Below are 20,342 nucleotides of genomic sequence, written 5' to 3'. Positions count from 1 at the left end.
TCTGTCTGCTCTGGCAGCCTGCATGGCCCCATTACTTTTGCGTCCTCTTCTTGCTGGCGAGTGTGAGTTTGAAGATAATTTTAACATGGGTGGGGATGGTTCTCTTCAGCTATTAAAAGCTGCGGCAGCTGCAAACCATGCTCAAGCTATTGTAATAATTATGTTAGAGGAGTTTGAAATTATATTTGATGTAAGCTGCTTTTGTCTTTGACGTGAATGATATCTTTTGTAACCTCCTTGTTCATTTAACCTTTGTAAACTAACATGGAGCTGTTCAGGAGGAATTCTCACAGGATGGCTCCTACTCATCTGACAGTTATACTGGATCAGAAGAAGAATATGATATTGTTGATGATGAATCAACCGATAATGACATTTTGGAAGATGAAGAATATCATGGTGCACATGATGGTCTTGATGCTGATACTGAGGATGATCTTGAACATTCATCTAGTGGGACGCTCAGTGGAAGCAGCAGCTATCTTGGGAGTGATTTATCCGAAAATGAGGTCATTCCCTTCTATTAGCAAATCTGCTAGACATAGGATGCATGAAATTTTAGAAATTGTATTGTAATTTTCTTCTTCTACTTTTTTTCATCCAATAATGAATTAATGATACAGATACTCGCATGTGGCTATCCTTGTCTGTAGAATAACTTTATGAAAGAACCTTCTAAAATTTTGCTAGAGAGGAATGTTCATCTTACTCTTCATGTCTGATGTTCATCAACGAATAATCAGCTGGGTTGTTTTCTGTCATTTGATAAATTTGTTGGTATGACTTGTATCATATTTTTAAAATTTTCATTAGGTGACCATACTTTGCAGCTAAGTGGCAGCTTTAATATGTCAATGTTGTCATAGGTGTCACCTAGTGTTCTTAGTATCAGGTACCGAAATAGTATCTGAACTTGAAAATAAACATAAGTTCAGCTAATATCTGAACATGAAAATAAACATAAGTTCCGCAGCGCATAACTATCTCTATCATGTGGATAATGTATAATGTTGAGCATAAGGTCATGCCTTAACTTATGTACTTTGAGGAAAATCAGAATTTTCTTGGATCCTGTTTTATGCTATCCTAGGTATGTTTTTTAAGTTAGTCTGCAAACCTATCTGTCCTGTTATACTTTTTTTTCATGGTTTGTTCAGATTTTATTTCCAGAGAAATTTGAAACCTTTTCCAAACAACAATTTCTGCTTAAAAATATTTGTAATTGTTGCTGATCAAATGTTATTTCTTTACTATTGTTATTGCACTTGCGATAAATAACTCCACAACTAACCATTTACTGTTATGTATCATGGTGGTAGTTGTTTGTTTTGTTTTTTTAGTTGGAGGAAATCCAGACAAGACGCTGGTTCTCCTTATTTATTCACTAAGGAAACATTAGATGCTTGTTTTTCTTAGCTTATCATTGTATCTACACTTTATATATTAAATCTAAAGGAGATTATGAGATACTTGTTAATTGTCCCTTTGGATTGATTGTTTTAGGATTCTATCTGTATCTCCGATTGGATCAGCTGATATTGCCTTTATACATATTATTAACTTATTTCTTGCATGCAGGAAGATCGCAGTCCAGATTCCTCGTCTCCTGGAGATGAGGAGGATGTTGAAACCACTGAGAGACCATCAAATTTATCAGATGCTACTACTTCAGTACAAGATATTGGTCAAAAACAATCAACTGGTATTCCCCCAACACAGGATACTGGTGCGCCAAAAAATGGTGTGTTGCAGAATGAAAATAGTAATTCTGTAGTTTTACCAAATAACCAGGACAAAAATTCTGTTAAAGATGTTCATACTTCTAGTAACACGCGCAAGTCTGTTAGTCATACTTCCTCTGGGAATCCTGCAAGTTTGAGGAAAAGATCAACTGTGCCGACAACTAGTATGAGAAGACCAACAAGATGGGGACATACCTCTGTGAGTATAAATAATATTGCATGATTTTTTTTCATGATTAGCTACACCTCTCTGCTTACGTATTTATAATACCAGGGCAGGAAGAACCTCTCGATGGAATCAATCGATTTCTCAACTGATGATGAGTAAGTAAAACATTCAATTATATTTGATTAATCTATGCTCTCTTTCTTTTATTGTTGCTTGTTGACCTGGAACTTCACTTGTTCTCTTTAGCTAGATATTTATGAAGTTCATAGTATAGAAGTTTTGTTACCATTGCTATAGTGATATGATACACAATGCATACTCACTAGTTGCTGACAATTTTTTCTATATTTCAAAATTAAATAATCATTTGCAGAAGCCTCAGAAAAAACACACTACTTTGACAAAGAGGGAATCAAAGATTTAGTGTTGCCTCCTTTATGTTTTCGCTCAGTCAATTTTGCCTCGTTCTTGTTTCAAAGTTCAGAAACAGAGGGGGATAGGAAAGGAAAGCTGGAACTAGAAAGGTGAGAGGTCTTGAGTCGGGGAGTGATGGATTAGTTAGGATCTAGGGTTTCTTTATCGGGGTCATGCTTTTGTTGGCTATAAATCTGGTTGAACCCAAAAAAAAAGGGATATACACCCGCATGTTCGGCATGCAGGTGCATAATCTGCATTGACCTGAATACACGGGTTGTACACATAACTAGAGCGCATAATGCGAATGTTGTACAGTCTGAACCTGCATCCGTTTATTTGGTCTTGTAACTAAGCACATAAAATCTTTGACTAGTAATCATAGATACTCTGAAGGTTTTTATCACCCCTATTTTTATTTGTAATATTGAGACCAGTCCGCCGTAAAATTATCTGAGTACAATGCTAATATTTCACAATCAATGTACTAAATGGAGATGGATAAAGTTAATAAAACTGTGTTTTGCTTCCATGCTTTTGTAGTGCACTATAACATTCTAAAACAAGATATGTTTATGGTACTTTTCCAAAAGCATATGCTTTTGGTTTTGCTCCCATATATTGTCAATGATTTAATGGAAAACTGATGCAGACATTACAGGCATAAGAAGATCTACGTAGGTTGAAATAATGCTCTTGAATTGTATCAGTGGGTCGTAAGTTGTCAGAGACCAGGACATAGTATACATAAAGATTGAGATATTCAATTTTCATAGCTTGAACAGTAATGGTAGAATGATTTTATTGGAATATATGATGAAACAGTAATGGTCGTATGATTTGCCTGAATATGAGAATATTCAGTTGTTATGTTGCTTTTGTGGATATTTAGTTTGTTGGAAATAAATTAAGTTTTTGCATCAGGCTAACAACAAACCACAATGTCAATAGGCTACTAATGGAAAATCTTAGGGGGTAAATTGCACTAAGCCCCCTATAAGTTTGGGAATTTCAGAAAACACTTAAAACTTTCTGATTTTTTTTCACTTAACCCGGAATGAGTAATTTGTGATGTTTATGTGATATTTTCTATTTGAGGACTTAAAATATTGGCTTCCATCGTTATGGGGTTAAGGGATAAAATCAAAGTGTTTTGGGGGTTTCTTGAAATTTTTTAACTTATGGGGGTTTAGTGAAACTAACCCAATCTAAGGAGAAATTTCATAATTTCATCTCTTTTGTTGTTGGTTTTCACCTTGCAAATTGGCACATGAACTACCGATCAACTTGCGCGACTAAATGAATAAGCAAATCATATAGCTCATTTTTGGTGATTATTAAGTCGTGAAATGTTTGTGATATCACATAGAAAGCAAATAGGTTCCTAAATTGAGAACCACGAAAAGTTTATGTTGTAGCAGTAAAGATTCTGCATCACTTCGATTTCTTTGGCATTTCAAGATTTTCCTAATCCAGATATTGCCATTATTAGATGTTTTCTTAACAATACAGCAGTTTCAACTTACATTTGGTTGCATGGTGGCCCTACTTCGTTGTAAATATTTACAATCTAGAAGCAAATTGCTAGTGATGAGATCCAAGGAAATACCAAAACTTAGAGGAGAAACAACAAACTTGTGACTGTATAGCCAATTTTAACGTATTAACTTTTATGGTAGAGTTAATCATGCAGAACATGCAACTTCCTTTTACATGTGTTAGAATATAAAACAATAACCCTAAACCCTCACCACAACTTCGGATATTTGGTGTAATGATCAGGGACTTTAACATGATATCATTGCAACTCAAGTTTGAATCTGACTGACCACAAATTTAATGTGAATTTTTAAAAGAATTTGATACTGCTGTATGAGACTGTATTTCAGACCATGAAAACTGTGCTTAACGTGCGGAGGCATATTAGAATATTAAAAATAGCCCTTAACCGTCACCACAACTTTGGAGTTTTGGTGTAATGGCTAGGGACTTTAACAAAATGCACGTCTCTGTTACTGTAATATATAATTTTGAACTATGCAGATATTTCAAAGGGTTGAATTTGGTTATGCGGATATTTAAAGGGTTGAATAGCCCTAGCTTTTCTTGCTTCCAGTTAATTAGATGCCCTATGTAATTATCTATTAGTGATGATACTACAATCATCTTTTTGACAGTTTATGGGATAAATCTGTGTGAACAATGGAATAATAGCATCACATTTCATTTTTGTTACTAATTTTCTCCTTGCAAGCAGGAGCGCTATCCAGAGACTTGAAACCACTAAGAGTGATCTGGAAACCAAAATCGCGAAGGAGGTGCATTTTCACTTTGTATATCTATCTTGTTGATAAAAATAGTTTGGGAAGTGTTTTAAATGAATTGTAGCTTAATTGCTCTTTGATTGTTCAGGTAAAAGGTAATGCGGTTCTGTATGAAAGTTTAGAAAAAAGAAAGGAAGCTTTGCATGAACGTCGATCAGCCCTCGAGAAAGATGTAAGTGTTAGTTTCTGAACAAGTTGGCTTTCTCTTCTGCTGTGTAAATTATCATTTCAACTACCTACTTTATTTTCTGTTTCCAGAGTAGTGTTTCACATGCAATATTGGGGAGTATCTCTGACCTTCATGATCAGAACATATTTAGTTCTAGAGTTAATTATAAATATGATTTCAGGATTACTCTGACACCAATTTTTAAATCTAGAGATACAGAAAACCGGTGAATGTATAACTGAGAAGAGTTTATTTGCTATTCTTCTAGCTCTGCATTCCATTCATTTATACAATTGGGAGCATCTGGACAACTATTTTGGGAACTGAGAAGAATAAGCAGTTTGCGTGATGAGAGATTTTTTTCGATGATAATCTCCACTATATTTTTGAATTCTAAAGTATTTCCACCTGCTCCAGCTTATTAAAGAATAGCCACTCTCAAATGCTTGGCTGCCATTTATTATGGGAACAATAAGGGTGACACAGAACTAGATGTGTGCTGCTCTCTGAAAGTGACTTGCAGCCATTAACTTCACTAGAAACATAAATATTGTGGTAATAAATATGTGCCATTTGTAACTTGTATGAGCTGCGAATAAGATTTTTGGACTATGGCCTCTCTTATGCTTCTCTTACTCCAGATTGACTAAAGAAGAGAAAATCTAAAAGATGATAGATTGCCTGTTCACTATGGCAATGATTAGGGTGAGACAGAATTAAGATAAAAATGTTTTGACTCAACCATGAATAACAATATTGTATCATTAAAAATCAATTTATATCCATGCAATGTTATTTACATTGTGAACGATCCACAAACACAATAATATGTACATACAAGCATAGCTAAGTCATTAATTCAACATAAAAATCAGATATTTTCTCGTTCAAGCTTTTTCTAACAGTCGAATTGCGAGTTTTGTGCATTACTGTGGATTGGATTTGATTGCAAAATAGGTGGAAACATTGCAAGAGCAGTTGGAAAAAGAGAGGGATTTGAGGGCATCATTAGAGTCTGGACTGATGAACATGCGACCTGGGCATGTATCAATTACATCTACTATGGACGGCAAGGTTAGATTGGTAAATGATTAATTACTCTGGTTTTTTATTATGGTTCAATATTTACACGAGTTTTACTCGATGACTGTTATAAAGACAAGGGCAGATCTGGAGGAAATCAATCTAACAGAAGCAGATATCATTAATTTGAAGCAGAAGGTCACAGACCTCCGAGGGCAGCTTAGCCGTCCTCCACAGTCCAGCTCTGCACCTCTGTGCGCATCATGCAACCGGAAACTTGATAGAACAGAGTAAGATTATTTTCAGTGTGCACACCTTTTATTTGCAGTGGTTGTCAGTATAAATTTTTATTTCTGACAGATTTTCTAGTAGAAGTGGTATTCTTTTGCAGTGTATGTATAGCAGTACGTGTAGCGACTTCATTTTGATAAATAAAGTTTTATTACCTTTTGTTGTTTTTTGTTGAATTTATCTAATCCTAGGAATATTACTTCCCGTTTAATTTTCATTTTTTTTTAATTTTTAATTTATTAACGGGCTTTCACTTTGCAATTCTTGCTTATTTGCAAACCATTCAAGAGTCTACTAGATTGGATGACATGTGCTCTCTTTGTTTCATTATAAGCATCTGGGCTCATATGTTCTATTGTATAGCTGACTTATCATATGTTACTAGATTGGATGACATGTGCTCCAGAGAGCCTTCACGAAGTTGACCGCACTATACCCCAGATGTATACCCCTATAGTTTTTTCATCATCACATAATCCTAGAGGTCTCATATCTTCATGTCATCCCATCACCATATTTAGGAATAAGACTTCCACATTTATCCAACCTAAGTTTGCCCTCATCTATTAGATTGAGCTGCTGACTCTATCCAGTTTGTTTGTGCTTCTCATCATTCAAGGTAGTAATATGAACATATTTATAATTTAAAAAAATGTAATCAGTAGGAACATGACAGTAACAAAATGCAACTTTAACTCCATTACATGAAGGCATGAGTGGAATGACCCAAATTCATTGACCTAGAAAAAACCAATAAAATGCCATTTTTCGTTGCTAAAACTTAAGCTGACGGGTAAAGTTCAGATCGGGGAATATTGTTAAAAGCATGAACCAGGATGGTCGAGTGGGGATGTGCTTATTTTATGTGATCATAGGATGCCCAGGAAGTTGAGAGGAAATTTTATGAGATGGCTATATGACACTACAAGCCTTTTGATGGGATTGTTTGGTATATGTGATTTGGGATGTCTAATAAATCTGTGTATCGAAACTGAGAATGACATGGATAAGTGGCAATCCAGAAAAATCAACATATTTTTTGGGACTCTATTTGGTGCATGCGGACAGAGCACAATGCATAAGATACAGCTCAATGTCTCTCCTTGTTCTCCCGACTCATTCTATCTTTTCTTTTTATCTGTATTCTGTTTTTGCATACACTCACAGGTCTAGATTAATTTCTGATTTGATCTATGTATAAAGAATTTCAAATATTAAGTTTTTTCATTATCTGAAAAGTATCAGATCAGAGTCTGAACAGATAAAAAAATTCATCCAAAACTCTTCCTCAAAGGGTGCTAGTTTAACTAAATGATATGATTACTCTTATTATAGCCATGCATTTCATAAAAACATCAACAATTTTATCGTTTGTTTACTTTCTGAAGTTTTACTGTCTGTGACATGCAATGCTGATTTTGTGTTTGTCGGCAAATACAGGAAGGACGTAGAGAAAATTGTTGACAGTGCCCTTCCATGTCAGAATGAAAACTCACCCAAGAGTGATGTATGCTCTTCATGACTTTTGCATTTTCTTTGTAGTTATAATCTTTTCTTGAGTGTGCATATGTACTAGCTTCCACATTTTAATGCCATGGCGGTAATGTAAAGTTAAGGTAAATGTAAAGTTAAGTTAGCGGTGAGAACCAGTGGAAAATTTCTCTTCAAATTAACAGTTGGGAGCGTGCATAGTCTTATTCACCCCAGATGCCTAAAGTGCCCAAGTATGGCACAGAGGCGTCGTTGCTTCCAATTCTTCCCCTACCTATTGGAAGATCTTGAAAGCTGTGATTTTATTTATTATTGAGATTTTGAAGATGTGAGTTTTTTGTTCCTTCAAGTATTAGAATCCAACCAAATTGAATCATACATTTCGATAATCAAGGCATGACAAGTATCTATGACCTCATTTCAAAGTATAGAGAGAGAATAAAGCTCTTGTAAACTCAAGTGGATAGGGGCTCATTTCAAAGTATAGAGAGAGAATAAAAAGCTCTTGTAAACTTTTTTATCCATTTATTTTGTTTTGGGATTTGTGCTAGCATGTGATTCATGTCAAGGGATATATCTCGAAGTTAGTCTTTATGTGTAGTACGAATCTCAAAGCAAAATCAAAGGTTAAAAAAGTTGGATAAGAGTTCCTATTAAGTTTATTCTATCTTTACTCCCCCCCCCCTCCTCCTATGTGTATATATGATGTATACGTGTGTTTGTGTAAATGGGGGCTCTGGTGTATTGCTGATGTGACATGCATCCGTACTACTACAGTGTTGGTGATCATTATGTCAAGAGTATATGAAGATCATGACAGCCTGGATGTGTTCCATGTCAGCATACACCAACCTAGAATGGGGAGGGATACACTGGCGCTGTATACTCAACACACAAGAATTAAATCTTGAGATTTGTTTGCAGCAGATTCAGTTTTCAGGAAGCTGACCATTTTACTTAGAGCATGTTTGGCAACTTTGGATTATAATCCACTTGGGTTATAGGCCACAAATGGCTTATAAGCTAAGTGGATTATAATCTAAAGTGTTTGCTAAATTTAATGGATGGTAATCCATTTCTAATGGTAGAGTGTTTGGTAAATTGAGTGGATGGTAATCCATTTCTAATGTTTGGTAAAAGAGTAGCTTATAATCCATCCTTGTTGTCAAAATGAACAAAAAGGGAGTTGCAGATAGAGAAAGAGGACTTTGGAATTTTCTTAAATGCTAAGGGGTGAAGTGGTCTTTTATTTGGTCACACTATGCGGCTTATAAGCCATCAAAAAATAAGTTGGGTTACCCCAGCTCATTTTTTTCTGGCTTATAAGCCTAAATAAACCGTTTGCCAAACATGTCTTAGTGGCTTATGAGCCACAAAAGTGACTTATAAGCCACTTTGACCAGTTGCTAAACATGATCTTATACCATTGCCACATTTTAGTCAACTCTTTCTCACTAATTCACGAGTAGCCAGTCAGGTCTAGGGATACTATTTATTCCAGTTGCTAGTTGCACGGTAAATATCATAATGTCTACAAGTTCTTGTTACAATTTCCAAGTGCTACCATCCAGAAATTCTCCAATTCAGTTTGATTCATGCTAGGAAGTTTCCTTTACAAACATAGCAATGTGTGACTTTTTAGACCAAAAAACGGAAATGCCCAAATTAACGAATAAATATTATCTGACTAATGCCCAACTACAAATATTTACTTATGGTTCCTGATGCATATTCCTTAAATAAATAGTTTGATTGTTATGCATAACTGTCTGCGCATAAAGTAATGGTCTCCTGTTAAGCTGTGTGTAGATATACACTGCCTTCTTAAGTTTGCATTAACTTGCAGGGTGTTTAGATGTTTTGGCACATTAATCAACAAATTCATTTCTGGAGCACTGAATTGCTTTAAACATTTGCGGGTAATGACCCTGCGTATATAATATTCAGGGAGGTTGTCACTTTGTATAATCTCACAACATATGTTATCCAGGTTTTAGGGAATGTGAGATCTTCTCTCTTGGATCTTTTCACCTTATTCTTTCATGTTTTTTTTTCTGTTGCATCCCTTTTGAGGGGTAAGGGTGTAACCATCACCCCTCAAAAGGGATCTTCTCTCTTGGATCTTTTCACCTTATTCTTTCATGTGTTTTTTTTATCTGTTGCATCCCTTTTGAGGGGTAAGGGTGTAACCATCACCCCTCAAAAGGGATCTTCTCTCCTGGATCTAGACTTGTGTGGCCTAGAGGCTTTGCTGTTACGGTGGCTCTGGAATTGAAAAAGGAATTGAAATTTGTTTCCTGGCATACTTTCTAGGTTTATTCCCCTGTGTTACGTGTGGGCCACTGTGGTGAGAAATAATTATATCTTGTCTCTGTAAGAGTACAAAATTATGACCCTCAATCCTTGTCAAAACTTCAACGTCTAGCTGCAGTCGAAGGGTTTTAGTATTGTATCCACACACCCTGGGTTCAATTTCCCAGCCACAGATTTAAAAGAGATTTAGAAAAAACATCGCTATGTAAGTCCAGATTTCAACCTGTAAAAAAGGAAAATCAACTTACAAGAACATGTTAGAATATAAGCCTTCGATTCTCATAACAACTTCAGAGTTTTGGGGTGGTGGAAGGGGCTTTAAGAGTATCTTTGAGGGAAAAAATGGAATGTTGCTCCATACTGTATCACGGACGTATTGAATGTTTTCTTGTTAACAGGCAAGTTCATCAAATGTAGCTTCTGAGAATGCTCGAGCACAAAAACGCAATTTACCATCTTCACCAGATAAAGCCACAAGACAGACAAATGAGATGAGAGCTGTTGGCTATAGTGGTTCTTCTTCCACCGAGGAGTCAGCACATGTCAAATCCACCACCAAGTTCTCTGATGCAGATGGAGTATGCTTGTAACTTCTGCTATTGACTTTCTTGAAAGAATAAAACAATGAGTATAAATCTTTTGTCTATGTTTATACAGATTGTATCGTCTTCAGCGGATAGTGCGGTTGTGAGGACAAAATCACAATCTTCATCATCATCGCCTAAGGCTCAGTCCAGGAAGAAGAAACCATCTAAAAAAAGTAAAGATAAAACGCACTCTCTGGAGTCTGGCAGCATTTCATCAAATGAGGTACCAGTCAGAAATTGCCTTGAGATTTTGCTCCAAATAATTCTGCATTGAGGGGGATATAAGCCTTTTACACTTTTCACCCCCTAATATTCTGTCAACAGTTGTAATTGGGTTAAGTGTTTTTACTTCTCCACCTGCTCTTTTCCTTGTACACAGAACCCCATGGTGGCATCAGATCATGAGAATCATGGATCTGAGGCAAAAGATTCACATCCTTTGACAGAGAAGAAGCTTACTGAGAAGGCTTTGCAAGGTGATGAGGCAATGCCTGTTGTCTTTGATTCTTCTTCTAAGATCTTGACTTTAAAGGGTGAGGTAGGTATCTGCATCAATGAGTTCTAATTGCTGTTACTCACTTGTTAGATCGCTGTTGATTTTCTGATACGTATTTTGATGATATTTGCATTAGCATGATTGATCTTTTATAAGGTAACTATTGGCTTCTGTGCAGAATCCAAAGCTGGGATCAGACATGGACACTGAGAATGGGAAAGCTCATAACCAGAATTCACCGACCTTGGCTGATGCAGGGTTTTCCCAGAAACTTCAAAAACAGACAACAAACAAGAGCAGGACAAAATCCAATGACACGTCATCTACCGATGAGTCAGCTACATTAACCCGTAATTTTGCTTCAAAGAGGTCCTCCTTTAGAGTTCCTGATCTTAAAGATGAGACACCATCAGTTGGGCGCAACGCTACATCTAGAAAGTCTTTTAAGTATGAGGTAATCTGTAAATCAAACTAATCAAACATGACAATGTTTTAGACCTTCAGAACCTTTCTATAGAAGTCACTTGAGGTACCTTATGTCTTTGCTTGGGTTGGGAAAAAGTATCCTATATAGGGTCCTCAGTGTTGCAGGTCTAGTTCAGTGACATGTGTCCCTGCAAAAACTTAAAGTTGGATAATTATTGACCATGTGTCAAGATTCTTTTACTCCCCAGTGTGAGGGTTAATTGCAGATAGACCCTCTGTAATTTGGTTATTGCAGATAGACCCCTGAGTGAAATTTTGACTCTTTAATCCTAAGAGAGAGAAAAAATGTTTTCTAACAAATAGACTTCCTGAGGGTAAAAGTTCTCTTGGGGATCTGTCCACAGTTAGGTGATGATGCAGGGGTTCCATCTGCGACAATAGAACTACTATGAGTCTATACACAATTGGGCAATAGTACAGAGGGTTTATCCACAATTAACCCTATGATTTTGTATAGAGAGGAACTCTCTATAAAAATTTAACTGCTGGATTGGGTCAGTTTGCATGTTGGGTTCATATAGTGTTGATGGAATTATGTTTTTACGTTAGGATTCAGCTACTTCATCATCAGCTTCAGCGCTAACGAGGCTGACAAACCGACTCAATTTTCTGAAGGAACGAAGGGTTCAGCTAGCAAAGGAGCTCCAAGACCTTGACGCAAACAACTCATCTGAACCTGCTCCTCTTCCGACCACTTCTCGCTGAGCTGGATGTTTCCTTTTGAAGGAATTTTGTGGAGATGCTCGCTTTGTGGAAGTCATGTAAAGTGCTAGATTTCTGATGTATTTCTTTGGCTACATTTTTCTGTAGGCTTGATGATGGTCTAGAACAAGGATGCATATCACAATGTTGAGCGAAGACCTCTGTTACTCTTTAGATGGCTGGTTATTTTCAGCGTGGAATTTTGAATTAGAAATGCTGGGAGTTCTCTTGCTGATTTTAGACTGGTTGGCAATAGATTTGATTCCTAAATCACCTCTGGCCATGTCAGAAGTTTTTGTATAAAATTGTTTTAACTACTATTTCAGTTGATAAAAATCATTTTATGCGCGACACTTTTCTCGTTATATGGTTCGAAGAATCAAACTGCTTGTAGATTCAACTGTGAGTGACGTTGTGAAGTCTATCAGTAATAGTTAGATGTTTCAATGGAAATGATGCGACTTTTTTTCCAGCTCAGTAGTAGTTAGATGTTTCAATAGAAATGATGCGACTTTTTTCCCAGCATAATTGGGCATGGTGATACAATTAGCATGTTGTTTCGCACTTGCTAAAAGAATAAATTTGCAGTATTTGCACACAGGAAAATATGGGTGTAGAGACAATTTATTTCCACGATTTGATATTTGATAAAGTTCACTGTTCTCATTTTGTGATAAATTATTTTGTGATAAATGAGTCGTTAGCTCATACTTTAAAAAAAATTTAAGGAGAACGCATATTTGGTTCTTGTGTTTGTTTCTTGTACGTTCATCCACATGAAACAGGAAACTCGTCTAGCTCCATTTGCTAGTTTCTCCTTTCTAAGTAGGATTTCTAGCTTTGGTTGAAATATGTCAATAGAAAACAGACCAGACCGCTTTCTCGACTCAAACGATAAAAGACGAGACTGATCAAGTCTCGGACCGAATTACTGATTACTGCAATGAACTGCATCCTCTTTCCCCCCAAAAAAAACCAATAACTTTGGCTTTTGTACAAGATTTAATCAGTTTGACATTTAAATAGCATGATGGAAATAATTATTCCCTTCAAAAGCTTTTCATGAAACATGTCAACCCAACAAAACAAAAATGGACACACAAATGAAACGTCTTAAGCTTCTCCCCAGAAGAACTGAAAAAACTGAAGCAGATTTGTCCGAGGATCCACAATCTAATCTAAAAAAACCAGAACAAATGGTTCGCCATAAACTACAAAAAGAACAAGCTTGGTAGCAGCATTCCGATGACTTGGATGAGGGATTTGCCAGAAAAATAGTATGGATCAAAACCAGAAACATCAGATGTAGAATTCGCTGAAGGAGCAAGGGATGTACCATTTCCGAACTTGCCATTCTTCCCACCGCTGCAAGGAGAAGACTCCAGTTATCTCAAAGTAATCAACTGACAGAAGCATCAACAATTTGATAAACCCTAGGATATAACTTCGTTTTGTTTGCATATTGTTTTCTTTTGCATTGCTTAATTATAAGTACATAATGGAAATAACTTTGACATGATCAAATTAGTCACGCAAATAAATACTACATGCATGACATATCGAAAAGAGGAACAATTATCAGAAAAAGTGTGTCCCCAGTTGTTGAGCTATACTACATGCATGACATATCGAAAAGAGGAACAATTATCAGAAAAAGTGTGTCCCCAGTTGTTGAGCTATACTCCTATAATGGTATTGCAAACCAAAGTTGCCTTTCTGGTGTTTCCTTTTTATTACATCTTCCATACCAAATAAAAACCATGCAAGTATTTTGAAGCTCATGTTGTCTATTACATACCGATCAAAAAGTTTATGATTTTCTTAGACTTTTAAAGAGGTCTTGCAAAATCAAAGAAAAATGTCCGAGTTTTAAAAAAAAAACCGAAGGAAATATTTCTACGTATATGCAGAAATAGGGAAAAACCAGTGTACATACCTTCCAGGGAATTTACATGGACCATGACCTGCAAAGCGGGAAAAAGGTAGGAGAATAGTTAAATTAACAACAGTCACCACAGAAATATCAAAGAACTTAAATATTTGCAATATTGTTGCCCCCAATGCTGTCCAGAAATACAAGGATTATGGATAGTGAACACATTGAAGGAGAAAAAGGGTGGAGGAAAAGTTAAATTAACAACTGCCACCACGTAGAAATATCAAAGATATTAAATATTTGCAAAATCGTTGCCCCCAGTGCTGCCCAGAAATAAAAGGATTATGGCGAGTTAACACATTGGAGGGTACGATAGAACACTCTCTTTACAACTCATGGTAGTTTAGTAATAAGACCTCAACTTTTACATGGTTGAAGTTTAATGGCTAATTCAACAAAATACAGTTACTGCCTGGAGCACTGATATATTATCTCCAAGATTTAATAAAGGTTTATAGTTAAGTAAAACAAAATCAAGGGTCTATTCGCAAAATTTTGCGATGTTCATGATATCGAACAACCTCTAAATATCGCTGTTAGTAAACAAAACTAAGAGTTAACTACTTCACACCATTTTACTTACTCGGATCAGTAGTAGTGATAGCAGCAACCCCATTAAAGTCACAAGTCCCCGCTCCCATTCCCATCTGATGATAATACGCATTAAAAGCATAAGTAGCATGAGCCTCCACCGTATCAGGATCATAGCAAGGCTGCCCCTGCAACAACTCCGAGCAATCAACCTTCCCAGGGCCACAAGCCCAATCCAACGCTGCCTGCAACATCTTCTCATCCACCCCATCCTTCGCTATACAATACGTGTTGTTCGTCGTATCATTCGCCAACACCATCCCCGACCCCATCAAATGCAGCGTATACACCGGGACCCCATTCGCATCAAACAAACCCCAAAATTTCTCAGATAAAGCTCCGGGCCTCAAATCCTCGTCATAGAGCTCGTAAATATATGTGTTCACTGCAATGCCGGGGTGTTTTGGTGTGCCCGTAGTATTGAGAACATGGCGTATAAGATTGCTATTGTAGGTATTGGCATTGTCCACGGTAGCATCAGGTTCATTTGAGTCACCTTTTCGTGGCCAACCGGACTCGAGTACAGTCACCGGGACATTGGTTATGTTCAAATAAGCCATGGCAAAGTATGCAGCATCGACAACTGCATCAAAGACATTTGTGTAGTGGAGAAGTGTGTTGGCGTCGACAGCCTCCTTGTTAGGTGGAAGAGGGCGGAAAAGGGCGTAATCCAAAGGGATAACACCATTCGATTGCATGTAGTCATAGTATGGGTACACATTGAGCATAAGGTATGAGCCAGTCGACTGGAGGAACTTGAGCATTGGGACTATGACTGGATCTAAGGACCGGTTGAAAAAGGCTTGGGAAGGAGGAAAGGAATCAAGGATGATAGAGGAAGAATGAGGAGTCGATACTTTGACTTGGCGGTCAAGATTTGCTGCGACAAGAGCAGAATGGATAAATTTGAGGGCGCTGACAAGTACAGGAGCAGCATTAGGGAGGGCAGTGAGGACTTCAGAGCCAACGGCGATGGCTGTTATGTTGACAGCTGGCACATGGGCGACTACATTTCGAGAAACCCAGTTGGCAGCTGTGGCGTTAGACTGGCCGATGCCCAGGAGCTGCTCATTAGGGACTGAGACAGTGACTCTTATGCCGCTGTTTGCAAATGCAGTTAGCATAGCAATATCTGCATCATAAAGACGAACGTGCTGAATCTGTTGTTTCTTAAGGAGTGCTACTACTTGGGTTGGTGATGGCATGTCCGATAGTGCAGTTCCGATGTTTACACCAATGAATGCACCTGCAACAGAAGTAATGAGATGTTAACATTGGCATGATGCAGATAAATAATAAACTAATTGCAGTCACTAAAATGTTTGTGTTTTATTTTGATATCACAGTTTTTTTAAAGGAAAACAGAAATGTTAAAACATGAAGGTCCATAAGATTGAACTCATGTGGTCTTGTTATAAAAACTATAAACAGATGAAAAGCTAGAGATCAGTAAGCTATATATGATAAATTCCTCAGTAATATGGGGCATTTTGGGCCCCCCTTAAGCCACATATTAGCTTAGTTAGATATTAATCGACGACAATCAAAGCAACACAGGAATGAACCTAAAGTCCAGTTCATAATTTAATCTAGCTGGAAAAGGAACACACCAGAGCATATTATACATATGTTATCTAGTATTATTCCAAGGGAATGCCTGTGGATTAAACATGTTTTCCATCTGGTCTGGTCCATTTAAAACAAACTAACCTACATTGTCAATTACTTCCTTCCGAATTCACTTGCTGAAACACGTACTCTTGTTTTTCTTTATACTAGGTTTTATGCAAGTGCAATGCACGTGATTAAATACCATGATTAAATATATTTGGTTTATTTCCTTACTTAAAAACTTGTTCCTCGGTTCCACTTTGATGATTTTTACTTACTTATATCTCTAAACTTTAGCATTGTAATTATTTATTTTCTTTAATGTTTATTTAAATAAAACTACACTCAATTTAAATTTTCTTATTGATAATTGAATTGACAAGAAATAAATATAATCCGAAATCAATTTGAATTATCATGTCACTGAGACTGACATGAAACCAAGCTTGACCTGAGAAAGTATGGCATTGCAAAAGTGAAAAATACTTCAAAAAATAGTGTTCTAAAAGGAAAATAAATAATTAAAGCTTATAAGACAAGATGATTGGTTACAATTGGCTAAAATGACACAAAAGATAATTTAGAGTTTGTTCCTAATCCTTAATAGAGTTAAAAAAAATCATAAACTTAAAGATTAATGCTAAATCTAGTACACTTTTATATAATAAAAGCATCAACATAAGCTTATAAAAGTACTAAAAAGTTTATGAAAATTCCTTCTAAAGATTCCTAATTTACTCAAAAAATCTATTCTATAAAATATTCAGAAAATAATGCATTTCATTCCTTTTATTTTATTTTTTATTAAAACGTTATCAATCCTTTTTCACCTTTATCTTTTTCGATAAAATCAGACTACTTTTAGATGCCAAAAAAGGATAGTAAAACCTTAAATTAAAAGTTAAATTTACATATCTTAATGAAAGAATATCAAACAACTACTCTTTTTATTTTTTGCTAAGTTTTAAAATTTTAGTCGCTTTTTCGTGATTTTGAATTTTTAAGGGTATGTGTTTTGCAAACTTTGAAACTTTAGGAGTGTTTTTAAAAAAATTTAAATTTTAAGTTGGGTGCTTGTAATTTCATGTTTCATGTGGTGGTAGTAAGTTTTCGAATGTAAGAATATTTCTTGCAACTCTGAATTTTGAGGGTATTTTTTATAATTATTAAAACTTTAAATTATTTGTTGTAAAATTTAAATTTTTAACGATCTGCTGATAATTTTGAGATTTGATATGTATTGGTTATAAGTTTTAAAATTTTAGGGTTTTCAGTCTTTTTTATTTTTCGAAAGAGTTTTTTATAATTTTATAACTTTAAGGTTATTTTTTACAAATTTTAATTTTTTAATGTCTGATGGTAATTCCTTGAATTCATCTTTGTTGATCGCAAGTTTTGCAATTTTAGAATTTCAGAGTGCTTTTTTACTATTTGAAATTTTGAGCGTGTTTTTTATATTTTTAAAATATTAAGGGTTTCATGTTTGTTGTTTTAAGTTTTGAAATGTCTGGACGTTTTGTGTAATTATAAACTTTTAAGGGTAGTTTTGTGCAATTTTAAAACTTTTTTGAGTTTTTTTGTAATACTTCATATATTGTAGCACATTAATTTTTAAATTATTGACGTGCAAGTTGTTCACATGAGATTAGGATAAGTTATAATTATGATTATAATAGATTAAAATTTAAATGAAATATTAAAAATAGTCAAGGGTAATTTTGACTATGTAAAGATTTTTCCGAACTCATACTTTTAAAGGGAGTATGATATACAAGTAGCAATGATCCAACTGATATATTTTGCTAACAATTTTGGTGAAATATTGTTACTCATCTTTCCATGCCGTCGAGAATAAGGCACAATCGAGAGTATTAACTAAAATGTGAATTCACTACATTATGAAAAACACTGGAGTATCCATTTGAGAATCCAAAATTGCCTTATTATTGCTTTCTTGTATTAGCAAGAATCAGCTTGGCCTCAAAATACTAAATAGTTACTACAAGCTCTCACCTCTCTCTATCTCTCCTCTATAAACAAGTGCCCCTGGGCACCCATTAGGGGGGGGGGAATCAATATGGTAACAATTTTTTAAATAGTTGCCCAAAGGCACTCGTTAGCAGAAGAGAGATAAAAAAATGTGAAAGAGAAGAAAGAAACTATGAAACATTGAGTCCACAAGTCCTCAAATCTCTCTCTCTCTCCATAATCTATTAACAGGTGCTTAGAAAATTCGTTTAATTTTTCTAAGAGTAGTTCCAATTAATAGAGGAGAACAATAGATAGAGATGGAAGAGGGGAGAGAACAATTGTGGGATATGGAAGCCACAAGTCTTCTCCTCTCTCCATCTCTCTCCTCTTTTACACCCTTTGAGAGAAGGGAAATGCTTACTATACTACAAAAAGTGGTACTACTCTTGAACCATGTAATATCTCTGTCCTCTTTTACGCCCATTGAGAAAAGGAAAATGCTTACTCCAAAAGTTGTACTACTCTTGATTTATGTATTACAGAAGAAGTGGGATTCCCACAAGTCTTCTCCTCTCTCTATCTCTCGCCTCTTTTACGCCGGAAAATGGTGATTAGACTACAAGAGTTGTACTACTCTTGTACCAATTGGCATAGCAAAGTGAACTTCATGAAACTCATAATTTCTAATGAAACAAGTTAAGTCTCACATTTTTGTTTCCAATAATACAATAGCAGTACAATTCTTAAAAGTAAAGTTATCATTGCTCTTTGAAATTTTTCTAGCATAAAAATCATCTAGCAGCCGCTTAATGAACGAGAACACTGGATAAGCTTCCCTTCTTAAGCAAGACCCAAGTATAAAAAGGGGGCATTTTGCAAAAATATAGATTGTGCGGGGCCAACACGGTGATATGGTGCACCCCTTTTAAATGTCATTATCAGAAGTCGGGTACCAAAAGGGACCCAATTAAATGAAAACCTAAAGCACAAGAATGTCCAAGGGCATTTCGGTAAAACATTGTCCAGTCCACTCAACTTTGAAACACTGCTATAAAACGCCAACCGACTTACTGACGCACCCATATCAGACAGCACTCAGCGCCTCACCCAACTTCGGTGTTTCGATGTGAGGTATTATTTGACCACAAATCACTGAGTTCAGCGAAACAGTGGGCGCGCTAAAACGAGCCTTAGATATAAAGCTAACCAACGTAACCCCCAACATTACTAAAAGCAGGACGAGGTCCAACAGTACAAAAAGTGGGCCCAGCCTAGCAAGTAGGTGAAAAACTGGGTGCGAGAACAACAAAATACAGGGACTAGGACATTCTACTTAGCTGGAAACCAGAGCATGAGCATCTGAACCTAGAACCTGTTACAGAGGCTTGAGAGAGAGAGAGAGAGAGAGAGAGAGTGTGTGTGTGTGTTCGTCTTTAAACAAACCCATCAAAATAATTCCATCCAGATTTTAAAGAAATCATCACAAAATCACCATTAAAAGAATATAAAAGTACTAAGGTAAGAAAATTGAAAGAAGAGAAAGAAAACGCACCGTCATCAGCTGCAGAGGCCACTGAGACCATGAGCAGCAGCAGAACCAGCAAACTCATTGAAAACCTAGAGACCTCTATCTCTCTCTCCCCAAAGAAATCAAAAGAAAAAACTCGAAAAATGAATAAAATTGTTGCTAGAGGGGAAAAAATAGACAAGAAGAAGCTCTAGTGCGAGCTCGAAGTGAGCTGGAGAAGGGAAAGCGAAAGAACAAAAACTAGAGAAGGAATATCGAAAAGCAAATGCTTTAATTTATAGAAGCGGGGCTTGTCCTTTTCTAAACAAAATAGATCAGATCTGAATCAGCACATTCAACGGCTGAGATTAATCGATAATGGCGGTGGCGGATAAAACAGCTATAAAATCCGGGAAAAGTTCGGGTTCCAGTAGCCGTTTGAGGTTGGAGTGTGAGCGAGCGTGAGCCGGAGTTTCGAGCAGCGGGTCTCGGGAAAGCTTTTCAGGCTGCGCTAAGCCC

General features: G+C 36.2%; 2 protein-coding genes across 2 annotated transcripts in view; one reads left to right on the top strand and one right to left on the bottom strand.

Annotated features, from left to right (window-relative positions):
- The window catches only part of LOC109833771 (rho GTPase-activating protein REN1-like), a 31,337-nt gene extending 18,750 nt beyond the window's left edge, over window positions 1-12,587 (top strand). The window contains 15 exon segments of the mRNA XM_020401576.1: window positions 1-2; window positions 4-190; window positions 279-509; window positions 1,579-1,941; window positions 2,017-2,066; window positions 4,583-4,643; window positions 4,738-4,821; window positions 5,776-5,892; window positions 5,977-6,131; window positions 7,573-7,639; window positions 10,335-10,514; window positions 10,594-10,746; window positions 10,903-11,061; window positions 11,198-11,473; window positions 12,055-12,587. The exon segment at window positions 1-2 is cut by the window's left edge and continues 37 nt beyond it. Coding sequence (XP_020257165.1) covers window positions 1-2; window positions 4-190; window positions 279-509; window positions 1,579-1,941; window positions 2,017-2,066; window positions 4,583-4,643; window positions 4,738-4,821; window positions 5,776-5,892; window positions 5,977-6,131; window positions 7,573-7,639; window positions 10,335-10,514; window positions 10,594-10,746; window positions 10,903-11,061; window positions 11,198-11,473; window positions 12,055-12,210 — 2,241 coding nt within the window. The 3' untranslated portion in view covers window positions 12,211-12,587.
- Window positions 13,143-20,111, bottom strand: LOC109833770 (glucan endo-1,3-beta-glucosidase 3-like). Its single transcript, XM_020401575.1, has 4 exons — window positions 19,869-20,111; window positions 14,727-15,980; window positions 14,144-14,171; window positions 13,143-13,572 (listed from the first exon to the last, which is right to left on the bottom strand). The coding sequence occupies exons 1-4, from the start codon at window positions 19,924-19,926 to the stop codon at window positions 13,419-13,421; spliced, it is 1,494 nt and encodes a 497-aa protein (XP_020257164.1). The 5' UTR covers window positions 19,927-20,111; the 3' UTR covers window positions 13,143-13,418.

Source organism: Asparagus officinalis, chromosome 3 (assembly GCF_001876935.1).
Source record: "Asparagus officinalis chromosome 3, Aspof.V1, whole genome shotgun sequence".
Lineage (NCBI taxonomy): Eukaryota > Viridiplantae > Streptophyta > Magnoliopsida > Asparagales > Asparagaceae > Asparagus > Asparagus officinalis.
Note: the sequence above shows the minus strand (reverse complement) of the source record. Positions and strands in the feature narration are given on the sequence as shown.